Here is a 13,723-nt window from a genome sequence, read left to right as displayed (position 1 = left end):
CCAGCTGACTCCCAGAACAATGGTTGTTTTAGCTAGGTGTGGTGGCATACACCTGTAATCAAGACTTGGGAGACTAAGAAGGATCAGAAGTTCAAGGTCAGCTCATGTCCTTAAGTGTGGGATGTGGGCAGACTTGGGGGTAAAATGCCATGGTGGGGATATAGCTTGGTGGTTGAATGCCCTTGAGTTCAATCCCCAGTACCACCAACCCAATAAAAGACGACTGATGGGTACAGGAGGCTCAGCTCCTCACAAAACCACATGCCTCCCGAGGTTCTGGATCTGTCCTGATTCTCACTGAACACACTCGCCAATCTAGGGTTATTAGAATGAGAGCAGTATGGCCCAGGGGAAGAGTCACTGAAGTGGGGGAGGGCTTGAGGGACACAGGTAGAGTTACAGCCAAGTAGAGGACTGTATCTACAATGAATAGGCCACGGAGGATTCAGAGACACGAACAGAAATCAGCAGAAGGGTAACAAGTCATGGCTCCCCGAGGCCAGAGAATCACACTTCGCTGCAGTGAGGCAGCTGCCCACCTTACGGGCACGTAGCACCAGCCCCAGGTAACAATGTAAATACAGGTATGCTTCACTTTACCCGGGATTTCTGAGGTTTATTAGATGAAAATACTTCTTAGTATACATGGGGCACACTGAAGTGGGACACTGAAGTCAATGTAGAAGGGCACAGCCAGCTCAGTCTATCCCTCCAAAAGACTCACTTCTGCATCCCCTGGGGCCTTGGTGGCAGACCAGCACCAGCATGCCCACCTGAGAGTCAGAAGTCTGGTCAGAGTATGCTGGGCATGGTGGTACACACCTGTAATCCCAGCAATCTCAGTGGGAGGCTGAGGCAGGATTGCTAAATCCAAAGCCAGCCTCAGAAAAAGAGTAAGGTCCTGTCACAAAAAAAAAAAAGGGGCGGGGAGGGGGGACTGGGGATGTGGCTCAGTGACTACCTACCTCTGGGTTAAATTCCTGGTACCAAAACAACACAAAAACCCAGCACTCCTCCCACCCCACCCCAAACAACACAACATATACACACACACCCATCTAGGATGAGGATCTCTTGCTTGGCCATGCACTTTACATTTGTGACAGAGGACATATGACAAGACAGGAGAATAGTTCTGCATGTCCTGGTGCACTGCAATCTGAGGTTTCCAGGTGACCTGCCCTTGCCTCTCCCAGCTGATGGGTCTCCAACCATTTATTTATTCCAGTGTCCATACAAAATTCCATGTGCCCCAATGGGGGAGATGCAAAAGGGGCTTTGCAGCATACATGACAAGGAGCAGCACAAACACAGTATGTGTTTAAGATTGTCAGGGAATGGGGATGCAGCTCAGTGGCAGAGCCTTGTATGTGCAAGGCCATAGAAAACTATTTATTTATTTATTTATTTATTTATTTTAGAGAGAGAGAGAGAGAGAGAGAATTTTTTAATATTTATTTTCCATTTCTCGGCGGACACAACATCGTTGTTTGTATGTGGTGCTGAGGATCGAACCCGGGCCGCACGCATGCCAGGCGAGTGCTCTACCGCTTGAGCCACATCCCCAGCCCCATAGAAAACTTTAATCCTCAGCTTTTAAAACATGTTAATGTCTGGACCAAAACAAGTCTTGTAGCAGGAGCCACTTACAAACAAGGGGCACTCTGGCTCAAACATCCAGGAAGCAGTCAACCAGCTGTGAATGCTGGTGGCACGTGGGAATTATCTGGGAATGTCTGCATGGTCCCTGGACTAGAGGAAGCAGCAGCAGTGGGAGGGCACCAGGAGACCTCAGGCACTGAGGCAGAGGCTGCGGGGTGAACAGAAGCTGCTTTCCCCAGTGCTGTGTGACCCCACACTTTTATGTCAGCTGTGGCAGTTAAAGGACTGAAGAACTTTCAGAGTGGGATGGAGCTCAAACAGAAAAACAGAATGCAGCCCTGCCTGCTTCCCTCAAAGTTCTCAAAAACAAGGTCATCTGAGGAAACTGCGATGCTTATTAGAGGCCTATTTTCAGAATCACTTTTCTCTCTGAAAATAAATGCAAGGGCTCATTCAACTTTGCAAGGCTGGCTGTTTCAGCCCGGATTGTGGGAACCAGATTAGGTTTTGGGGCTAAGCCTATGCACGTTGTCTGAGTGTCCCTTCAGAGTGGTGACATCACATGTTGGCTCTTCCTGCATGTTAGGTATCTGAGGTGCCACAGATAAGTCACTCTAGAGCCCCAATTCATGCCTCTTCAGCTCAAGGCCCAAAGGAGACACATCAGGTCACACACCCTGTGGACAAAGGTGTCCTGTAGGAGGATCAGGATGTTCGGCTCCTATACCAGAAATGATGAAGTTCTGAAGAAACTCACCCAGGTCAGTTAAGATTTGCACAGGATGTGAAACAGGAATATGGATGCTTTATATGGAGTGATGATCTGTGGGATGAGGTGATGTGATGAACAAGAAAACACAGCAGCAAAGTACTATCCATTATTTACAAAGAATAAATACCAGAAAAACCAGTCAATTTGAAAAGATAACAGTTTTTTTTTTTTTAAATTTACAATCAAGTTCTGTTGGGCAACATACATAAATAAATAAAAGATGTGCCCGGCTGTGAATTTCCACTCCCCTCAATGCAAGTTCTCTGAATGGCAAACCGAAAAGGAAGACACAAGCAGGGAAAGGACGAAGAATGGAGACGATGTCCCTGTCAGAGCAAAGATGCCTCACTCCTTTCTCCTGCTCTGGCACTCGTGTCCCTAACTGTACAGAGAACAAGTGTAGAAGGAAAAAAAAAATAATAATAAAATAAAGTGCAAATTAAAATGTGATAAAAACATGGTGTTCTGGACACCCAGACCAGAACTAAAATCTTACACAGGTAAAATGGTAAGGACGAATGTCCCAGCCTTCATCATGGCCCAACAGGGAACACAACACTGCCATGCTCCCCAGACTGGGCTTCATGCACTGAACTCTGAAGTCAGCGCAGGCAGGTCTGGCAGAGGGCAGTGGCTGGAGTCACCACCACCAGCTTCGGAGCAAATACATCAGAGGTCTTAAATTCTTTGTTATCAGTGTGAACGTGGCAAGCACCCACCTTCTGGGCATCTGCAGAGTGATACGGGAGCACATTCTTCAACTCTGCCATAAACCCGCCTCACTGGAAAAGGTTGGCACATGTCCTTGCCTATCTCAAAAAGATTTTTAACCAAATTTATATTCATTCCTTGACCAAAAAGTAGATACGTAGAAGAACTGAGGGGAAGGGAGTCAAGGTTCTGAAGACCAGTCAAGAGACCTCAAGTTTCAGCAGTAATAAGACGAGATCACGAGAGCCCCGTGACAACCCCAGACCCCATGTTTGGGGTTTCCTCTAAGCCAATGCTTAGAGCAAGTCCACTGGGCAAAGGACCTCCAGGCGAGGGGTATGCATCAGGTAGAACCGATGCTGGAAGGATGGGAGAAGCACAGCTGGGAACCAACCCAGACATGTGGGGTGTCATTGGCACTGTCATCCAGTGAGGAGACCCAGTGGGGACCCTGTGCTCCCCAATGAGGTATGGAAGATCAGAGCTAGTAGTGTTTCCCACCCCAACAGGACAAGAGCCCAAACCTCGGCCAGGTGACTTGCAGGGTCAGGCTGTTTCAGTGTTGGTTCTTCCAGGCCATTAGAGAGCAGAGTCAATATTTTCAGTATTCCCATCCAAGGAAGGCCACCGTGCCACATGGCTTGAGCTCTTCTTGGGAAGGACTTGTGCCCACAGGACAGGGCTGTGCGAGTCTCTGCGCCTCTCCTAAAGGCCATCAAGGTTGTGCCCACAGCACAGCTTTACTGCTTTTGTCCACACTGACAACATGAACACCAGAGGGAGACCATGCCACCGCGTTGATGGAGGAGCTTCATGGAGAGACCAGAGAGCACTGGGATTAGGGCCACAGTCAGCCAAAAACCAGACCCCGTGCATTCAGAGTCTAGGTGTGCCCACCCAAGCAGTGACTCATTAACAGCAAAAGAATGCTGGAGACAGTCTTCCTGCACTGTACACAGCAGCACTGGAATAAACGGAGTCTGGCTCCCTTAGCAGTTGGGCCTCAGCTTAAGGGAGCAGCTGTGAGTGAACCAGGAAGACAAAGTAAGACTCTGAGAGGCAAGCAGACCTGGACAGCCAGAGGACAGGCATTCTGGAGAAAGCTGGTTTTTTTTTTTTTTTTTTTTTTTTATATCAGGGACTGAACTCATGAACTCAGACACCTCACTGCTGAGCTACATCCCCAGGCCTTTTTATTTTTTGAGACATTTTCTAGCTAAGCCAGCTGAGACTGGCTTCAAATTTGTGACCTCTTGCCTCAGCCTCTGGAATTGCTGGGATTATAAGCCTGTTTTTGAAAGTTTAATAGAAAAATGAGGAAAAGCAAGAGGAAAAGGGGCCATCATACCTGGCAGGGGGTCTCTGTTGTAACTAGCAAGTGGGCTTGGGTGGATGGGAAAAAGCTAAGAAAAAAGGGAGCTGGGCACTGCCTATAAGGTAGAAGGGAATCAGTGTTTAGGAACAGGGCGATTCAAGGAAGAAAGGGAGAGAGACGAACAGAGTAAGGAGAAGAGAGAAGTGGAAAGGGGACAGGGAAGGTGTGTTTCCCCGACTTTTCCTAATGGCCACCATTTAATGGCTCTACTTGGAGCATCTCGAGTAACTTCCTCTGTCTGCTGTACTGACGGCTATGGTCAACAACCACAGCCTTTGAGGGGCCCACTGAGTCTGAAGCTCAAAGAGGACATGAACCTTAGAATGAAGTCACAGATCCTGCTTTCAAACCTTGGGAAGGTGCGTGTATGTGCTGACCAGGTTTGCCATACCTGTGCTGTTTTGAAAGAACCTTCTCCACTTTCCCTGTAAGCACACTCCAGACATAGAGAGAGCCCTCAGCTGAGCCTGCTGCCACATAACTGCCATCAGGGCTGAGGAGACAGAGAACAAAAGTTATTAGCTCCCCATCCCAACTCAGCATCCCCATGACCCTCTTCCCAAGAGGTAACGCTTCCTCACAGGAGGCAAGCATGCAACTACTTCTCTGGACACCCTCACCACTTCTTGGGGGTTCAAGTCCCTAGCCATCTATCAGACGCAGGAAACACATAGGGAGGCGAAAAGCCAACCTCCAAACAGCTGACAGTTCCCAATTTGCTTGCTGAATGGTTCAGTTGAGTAGAAAAGGAATAGGAAACATCAAATGTAGAGATGCTTCTCCAGAGTACAGGTGATGATCCTGGACACACAATTGGGAGTAGCATGGTATATGGGAGAAGATAGGAGGAAAGGGCAACTAGAAACCACCTTGAGTTGCCATCTCTCAAGTGCCAGCTCAGTTCCACCAAGTTCCCAGGGCTTTCCTGCCATTCCCCAAAAGCTCTCCAACAGGCTGGAATAAATGGGTGGGTAATGGAAGGGGAATCTGATGGCCCACCCAGAACCAAGCAACAATTATTTTGGGGCACAATCCACTTAAGTTTGCGCAACTGCAAAAGGAACATTAGGAAGGGAAGAGACACTGACGGTGACCCCAGAATGATCTTCAGGCTCACTCCTGCATGCTGTAGTTCACACACTAGACAAATCCAGCTCTATTTACTTCCCCAGCAGGAAAACCCCATGTGCTAACCTGAGATTAACCAAGCTGGGTTGGGACAGTGCTACTAACCTGAAGACAACTCTAGTCCAGTCAGAGCCACACTTGAATCCAGGTGCACTGAAACAAACAATAGGCACTGTCACCCCAAAAGCTCAGCTAGTGGGACAGAAGCAGACAGGGCCAGGGTCCTGAGACACCCCTCAACTCTGTTACCTGAATGTCTGCTTGATGGCATTTGTCCGCAGATCAATGACTTTCAGCAGGTCATCACGGGAACAGCTCAGAAGTTCAGTCCTTTCTGGGTTTAGATCCAAGGCAGTGATCTTCCCCAACAGCTCCATTTCTCGAACCACACTCTCTGACCTAAGGGAGATGAAAAATCTGAGAAACCTAACATAGAAAGGTCAGAACGTCTCCACTTTAACTAGGATGCTGTGTCACACAGAAGAGAAGGTGCTGCAAGTCAACAGGCTCCAACAGCAATCAACATGTTCTCAGGCTCAGAGTGACAACTTTGTTATTTTCCCATCAATTGGGCCTCCTCTGTTGATTTTATCTAGTAGTTTTGAGTATTAAAACTCTGAATCTGGGAAGAATTTTCATGGCAATCAGAATTTCTGATCAGCCAGTATCCAATTTGTATTACTTTTTCTTTTCTTTTTGGTGTTTGGGATCAAACCTAAGGCCTCACGTGTATGCTGAATCCATGCTCTACCAGTAAGCGCACCTCAGGCTCCAATCAGTACCATTTTAATGACAACTTCTGCTTTTAGATAAGTGTGGAACAGACCTTGCTTTAGTGGGCTGGGAAGTCTCCTACTGGCATCTTACCATATTCCGTTTGGCTTGGCCTTCAACTCCAGGGCAGCTGCCCTAGGCACTCTGTTGCTGTTTCCCCTGCCCTTTATGCCCTAGTCTACACAGGTCAGTAACAGCCCCCTGGGTAGACAGGGCCACAGCCAAGGGAAGTCCTGACCCCTCCACAGTGATTGATTTGTTTGTAGTGGGGACTGAACCCAGGGGTGCTTTACCACTGAGCCATATCCCAGTACTTTTTGAGACAGGGTCTAAGAGGCTGGCCTTGAACTTGCAATTCTACCTTAGCCTCCCAAGTCACTGGGATTACAGGCAAGTGCCACACAAAGCCCAGCTCCACAGTGATATTTTTGTAAGCTTCTAATGAATTATTTTCTACTGTAACTAGGAAGTTTTTCTTATTGTTGCTAAATCTGTAACTTGAGGCATACCGCACTACTGCTTTGGAATATTTAACAGTTGAATTAGGGAGTGAACTAGGAGACTCGCAACATCTATCCAATTTAACTCTAAAAATTCCATGTTTCAATGTCAAATTTCTCTTCAGATGCCCTTTTATATCTTGCCCTCTACTGCCTTGGATTCAGGTCCTCATCAACTCTTTGATATCCCTGCATTCCAACATGACCTCTACAAATGACACCAAAGTAATCTACTAAAGTCTTGTGAAGTAATCATGTCCTTTCTTAACACTTAATGACTCCAGGACAAAGACACAGCCATGTGTGGTGTCTCATACCCACAATCCTAACTACTGGGGAGGCTGAAGCAGGAGGATTGCAAGTTAGATGCCAGCCTGGGCAACAAAGAGAGACCCTGTCTCAAAATAAAATGAAAAAGGATAGGGGGAGAAAAAAAGGATTGAGAGGTCTGGAAACAACTCATACAGCCTATGGAAATTTATCCCTATCAATCCCAGTGGCCCACGCCCTCCACTTCCTGCCCACTTACTTTTTTTTTTTTTTTTGGTATAGGGGATTGAAACCAGGGCACTCTACCACTGAGCCACATCCCTACCCCACCCACTTTTTACATTTTATTTAGAGACAGGGTCTCACTAAGTTGTTGAGGCCGGCTTTGAACTCGTGATCCTCCTGCCTCAGCTATTCTCTCAATTCTCCAGACTAATCATAACATCCTTGGACAGAGGCAGCCATGTCTACTTTGGTACACTGCTCACTGACTTGTGTATCTGTCCCTTGGATTTTATTTCAATTGGCCCAAGACAGGCTGGTATCTTGTCATCTCTGCAACAAGGGGCCTGCCCATGGTGTATGTGCAACAACTGAAGGCTAACCCCAGCAGCTGACACTGCGGTGAGGGAGAGAGAGAGCATACTGTTAAGATATTGGTGTCCTAGAGCTCATTTCTGCCATTTCCTGAGATTTAAAAAATATAACCCACCTACGACACATTCCCACAACTCTACCACATACAGACTTTTGTCTGCTCCCCCACCAAGTTTTTGGGTGACATACCGGATATCCCAGAAACGAATTTTCTTGTCAAAATGTCCACTCATTACGCACTGCTCTGTGCAAACAATATCATTGCAACTGGATCCTGCAAACACTGTCTTTATGCCTGAAAGAAAATCAAACACCATTCATCAAGCACAGCCACCAAAAGGCTATGTATATAACACTGCTACACTCTACCCACTCAACTATCACAATTACCAATTTAAATGAAACCTCAAATAGCAACTGCCACTATCTCAGTGCCCCTCTTAATATGAAACCGAACCCGAAGTTCACAGTGTACCACATGAAATGCAAGCTCAGAAACACCACCTCCAAGACTACTGTCTACATGAATACACAGAGAGACTGAATTTCCTCACAGACTTTGCTGCGAAGGTCCCAGAGTTTGAGCGTCCGGTCATGACTTCCTGAGACGATCCGTGCATTGTCCAGCAGGAACTTAGCAGAGAGCACTTTCCCACTATGTCCTGTGAGTGTGTGCTAGGAAAGAAAATAGCCACAGTGAGCCTTGGGGTGCAACCAGCTGGCCATGCTGGAGGAGCAGGAGGCACTCAATCCTCCAGAGCCAATCTCAAAACACCCTGAGATCCGACCAGGAACTCCAAGACAATGGGAAGGTAAAGAGCAAGAAACATAGGACAGGAGGCATGTTCATTCACTTAGTCTCAACAAAGGAGGCTACATATCTCCTATGAAGCAATTTCAGTGAGGCAGCAACATTTCTGGTCTGAGTAGCTTACAGAAAATTCCAGGAAGTCTCTGTCTTTGGGTGTTGTCAAGAGGTGAGATCTTTCTACGGCTTGAATCTTTTTTTCTTTTTTTTTAGTTGTAGTTGGACACAATATCTTTAATTAATTAATTTATTTTTATGTGGTGCTGAGGATGGAACCCAGGGCCTTGCCCATGCTAGGCAAGAACTCTACCACTGAGCCCCAGCCCCAGCTTGGATCTTGAATGCCTCTCAAAAGCTCATGTTTAAAAGGCTTGGTCTGCAGCCTATGGCACTACTGCAAGTGCAGATGCTTCAGGAGGTGGTCATAGAGGGGGAAAGTCAAGGTCGTTCCCTTGAAGGGGATACTGGGGTCCTAGTCTTTTCCCATCTCACTTTTTGCTTCTTGGCCAAAAGGTGAATGGGTGGGGCTCTACCATGCACTATCATCATCATGTGCTGTGCCACCACAGGCCAAAGGTGACAGGGCCAAGCAACCAGAGATTGAAACCTCTGAAACCACAAGCCAAAGTAAATCTTTCCTCCTTTTAAGCTGCTTACTTCAAGGTATTTTCCTGCAGCAACAGAAAGCTAACGTAGGTTTCAAGACCAAGAGGATAAATCTCCCAATAGCATTAAATAAAACCCTAGCATCACCAGCACCAAACTCCCCTGTCCTTCCCTGACCTTGGAAGAGGTGGGGGTGGTGAGAAAAGAAAGGGGCAGGTGAGTGGGCATGGGGGACCATATCTGGGGCCTGCCCTTGCTAGGTAAGTGCTCTCCCACTGAGCCACACCCCTAGCTCTACTACAGACACCTGCTTATTCTGTTCTTGATTTTTTTAAAAAAATCAATCTCCATTATATCAAAATAAAAGATTTAAAAAGCCTGGATTTTGTCCAGTACCACTGCAGTGAGGTTAGACAGGTTATCTGCAGACATTATTTATTAAAGGAAGCATCAGAACTTTACATACTTAAAAGCTCTGGGGCGTTTTCTGTCAGAGGTCTCAGCTTGAAAACGTCAGATCACAGCCACAGATACCAGCTCTCCCAACCAAAAGTCCCTTGCCCTTTGTGGCTAAGCTGTTGGATGCAACCACCGTGTCTTCCCTTGGCTCACCAGGGAACACAGACTCAAGCCATCCCTGCCTGTCAGCTGCTCTCTGGCCCATCGTGGCACCACTGGAGCCTGATGGGATTGAGGCAGCTGGGGACATTCAGGATGCTGGGAGGGGACCTGGGCAGTCAGACCTTTTACTACTCATCATCGACCTCTTTTCACAATGGGACTGGCATTTTTATACATAAAAAATTCCAAAGGTTCAAAAAGTATTCAACCGGCCGGGGACGTGCCTCAGTGGTAAAGGGTTTGCCTGGCATGTGTAAGGCCCTGGGTTTGATCCCCAGAACTGCCAAGGGGAAAACAAACCCCAAAATGGCAGCAAATAACAAAAACTTAAAAGGTATTCACTGATCACTGATGCTTTCTTTCAAAGTAAAAAAAAAAAAAAAAAAAAAAAAACTCCTCGAGTCCAGGAACTCAAGCCATTACACCCACATCCCGCAAGCAGAAATGAAAGGACAAAGGACGGAGCAGCCCACCCCACCCATCCAGCTCATCAATGCACTGACAATTCCTACTGCCAGGTCTCAGTGACACAGCCACACCAAGCTAAGGGTTTCAACTTTTAAAATGGGGATGGGAAGAATAAATATTGAAAAATACCTATGAATATGCACTACCTCTTGTCTGCACCTTCTATTCTCTATATTCTACTGTATTTTTTTTTCAAACTATTTGATAATATCTGTAAACTTCTGGTAAGATCAAAAAAACTCCAGCACAAAAAGGACTCTGCTCAGCACAAACTGGCTGAGGTTTCTGAAGTAAAAACTACATCTTACCTAGGAGCCGATCCTTACAACGGGCACTTTTCCACATTGGTTACAGAAGTGAGCAGCTGGGTATTCAACTCAGTTAGTTCCTCAAGACAAATAAGCATCCAGGTAGTTGTGCAGTAACTTTTAGATTTTTTTTTGGTACTAGGGATTGAACACAGGGGTGCTTTACCACTAAGCCACAGCCCAAGCACTTTGAATTTTGAGACAGGGTCTCACTAAGTTGATGGATTGAAGTCCTACACCACCGAGTCCCATGTAACTTTAGAAAACAGGGACCCTATTTTGTTTCCTGAACCCATTGAGAGTTTCATGAGTATTCTCTGGGTAGAGAATCCACTGTAAAAGGCCTCCAGATCTTCAAATGCTTACTTCGGGATGGGACTCCATTGAAAACAGGTCAAGGCCCTCAGCACCAACTGGTAATGAAAGGAGGGTACAGTTCTGACATGGCACCATCAACAGCAGCCTGTGAAGGTAGGGGTTGCCCACCAGCATCCTGTGGGCACTCTCTCCAAGGAGGAATGGGTCCATCTTTCCACCTTGCTCACTTGGACAAAGTCGCCCAATACTCTGGCCTTTGTCTTTTAGGTCTACCTTCCTGGGCCTCCTTCTTGATATTTCAGGGCCAAAGCTTGAAGGCCATCTGTATGCAACTTCTCTTAGGAATGAAAAATACCATCCTGCACAAATGGTTTACTCTCAAAAGGTTCCCTCCTCTTCCAGGGCCTAAGATCAAGGAAGGTTATTGGTACCTCTTCAATGATTAGTCGGCCTTGCTCTATTCTCAGTGTTGAATAATATAGACCAGCTGAATGTAGGAAAGAGCACAGGCCTCAATTAAAACGCCAACCTTATTATTTACTAACTTGCATGACTTTAGACTCCTTCCCCTTTGTAGGTTATTTAAGACTAAAATTCCTCCTCTACCTCCATCCAGAACAAGAACACAACACATTCATCCTTTATCACCTTTAGGGCTCTGCTCTGCTTTTCTTAAAAAATATTTTCTTAGTTGTCAATGGACTTTTATTTATTTACTTATTTATTTATATGCAGTGCTGAGAATTGAACCCAGTGCCTCACACGTGCTAGGCAAGTGCTCTACCACTGAGCCACAACCCCAGCCTGCTCTGCTCTGCATTTCTGAGAATCTTGTCAGGTGAAAAACAAGAATTTCAACTTTTCAGATACTAGCTACACCTAATACTGCTCACCTTCCACACAGCTTTAAGGAAGACAGAAAGCCTAAAGTGTTAACTCTGTTTCTAAAGATTCACCTAGCTTCAGCCAGGCACCCTCCAATCAGAACACCAGGAATCTACCTAATAGACCGTTCTAATAGAGCTCCCCACCTCCCAGTGGATTCAAGAAGTTCCTTTTAACATTGTGCCATTTTTTATGTAGTTGACACAAAAATAGCTGTGTCAAACTTATAACCATCAAGTTCAGATCTTTGTCTTGGATGCAAAGTTAGGCTCAAATGCAAACTGCCTCAACATCTGAGCCTACTTCTACACCTGTTTCCTGTTTTCCAGCATCAGGAGTCATTCACATCTATCATAAGTATACCCATTTGTACTTTTTCTACTTTCCAGCTTACTCTATGAGGTGAATCACAATTCACATGCTGATGCTAAAATCTGTAAAGCTAAGCTAAAATTGATATCTATATAAAAAGTACCTAGTCCTTATGGGACAGGAGGAGTATCCCCAAGTCTTCCATGGACATGGGAGGGTCTATTGCAAACATGCTGAAATTGAATCAGACAAAATATGGGAGTAAGTAGAAACAAATTTTCCCAAGGAGAAAAGTGTCAATCAAGTATGATTTTCAGGGAAGCACACACAAGTCCCCTAGTTATTCATTTGCCATTTTCCTGTATTGTGTGCCTTGACAACCACATGGCTTGTACATTATACTTGTCTTAACCCAGCCTTACCCGTAATCGATAATCATCCACAGTCCAGATTCGGCTTGCAAAATCATTTGAAGCTGCTAAGAGGTAAGCCCCCTAGAGGAATAAATGAAAGAAAAAACAACTTTTAGCTAAAGTAGAGGAATTCAGTTCACAAGAAACAAGTTTCCTAATAATCAAGTCCAAGAAGGGTTAGATGCCTAAAACTACACACCAGATCTGAACACCATCACCACCAGTGTGTTATCAGCCTACAGATCCCCTTCAAGTTAAGCTTCCCTCCTGAAATCACTCAATTTCACTGGAATGTTGAGATTTCTAAAGCTCAATGGAACTCAGTCTCCCACGCTCACCTTTTCCCTCATCACCTACCCTACGCAGCAAATACAAATTCTCCACATACAATCCAAGCAGAAAGCCCAGAAGCACCTACTCTTCCCTGGGCTCAACTCCCAACTACCCATCCTCCAAGACCACCTACTTTTCATGCATTCAGCTAGACCCTTTCCTCTCTTGCCTGCACCTCAGCCCCAACCTGAATCAAGTCTGCAGAAGCACTGGATGCTGGCCACTGCAGATCTGCCCCTCCCAATTCAGTCTTCAATGTCAATTATTGAAGAATTTAATGCTATATCTGTTTCTGAAAACCTCTCAAGGCTGGGGATAGATCTCAGTGGTAGAGCATTTGCCAGACATATGCAAAACCCTCCACATGGTTTCACTGAGTCAAGATATACTCTGACCTACATCTAACTTTCCAGTCAAACTTCCTTATCATTACCCAATTAACTCAAGGAGTGGTTATTAACCCATTTTTGTCCCACTGTCCAAGATGTGAAGCACCTATAAAAACTTACATAATGGGATAATTACATAAGAGGAATAATAGTATAATGACAATGTTCTCTAATATACATTAATAATATATATGAGCTCACCTAAAAATGCATCCATGTCAATTCTCTTGACATATTCATAATAACTAGGGACTTACTGGGTTAAGAAGCTAACAGTTTGTGTTAGGGGCACAAAGACAACTAACCACCAGTGCCATGCCCTGGGAGTGAGTTCTTAGCTTGATAAAAGCAGCAGATGTAGACATCTGTCTCTCTCTCCTCTCTCTCTCCTCTCTCCTCTCTCCTCTCTCTTCTCTCTTCTCTCTTCTCTCTTCTCTCTCTCTCTCTCTCTCTCTCTCTCTCTCTCTCTCTCTCTCTCTCTCCCTCCCTCCCTCCCTCCCTCCCTCCCTCCCCAGAATGGGTTTTTGCACAAG

General features: G+C 45.8%; 1 protein-coding gene and 1 non-coding gene across 3 annotated transcripts in view; both read right to left on the bottom strand.

The window, feature by feature from the left end:
- Positions 1-1,473: 1,473 nt before the first annotated feature.
- Positions 1,474-13,723, bottom strand: part of Atg16l1 (autophagy related 16 like 1) — a 36,884-nt gene continuing 24,634 nt past the window's right edge. For both annotated transcript variants that reach the window (XM_026412756.2, XM_026412757.2), the window contains 7 exons: positions 12,478-12,549; positions 8,284-8,404; positions 7,919-8,024; positions 5,838-5,987; positions 5,694-5,741; positions 4,852-4,953; positions 1,474-3,894 (listed from right to left, as the gene is read on the bottom strand). In XM_026412756.2, coding sequence (XP_026268541.1) covers positions 3,801-3,894; positions 4,852-4,953; positions 5,694-5,741; positions 5,838-5,987; positions 7,919-8,024; positions 8,284-8,404; positions 12,478-12,549 — 693 coding nt within the window. In that variant the 3' untranslated portion in view covers positions 1,474-3,800. The remainder of the gene's footprint in view (positions 3,895-4,851; positions 4,954-5,693; positions 5,742-5,837; positions 5,988-7,918; positions 8,025-8,283; positions 8,405-12,477; positions 12,550-13,723) is intronic.
- Positions 9,639-9,908, bottom strand: LOC113199722 (small Cajal body-specific RNA 6). The gene has a single exon (XR_003302981.1).

The sequence above is a fragment of the Urocitellus parryii genome, chromosome 1 (assembly GCF_045843805.1).
Source record: "Urocitellus parryii isolate mUroPar1 chromosome 1, mUroPar1.hap1, whole genome shotgun sequence".
Classification (NCBI taxonomy): domain Eukaryota; kingdom Metazoa; phylum Chordata; class Mammalia; order Rodentia; family Sciuridae; genus Urocitellus; species Urocitellus parryii.
This window is presented reverse-complemented; position numbering and strand designations above follow the sequence as displayed.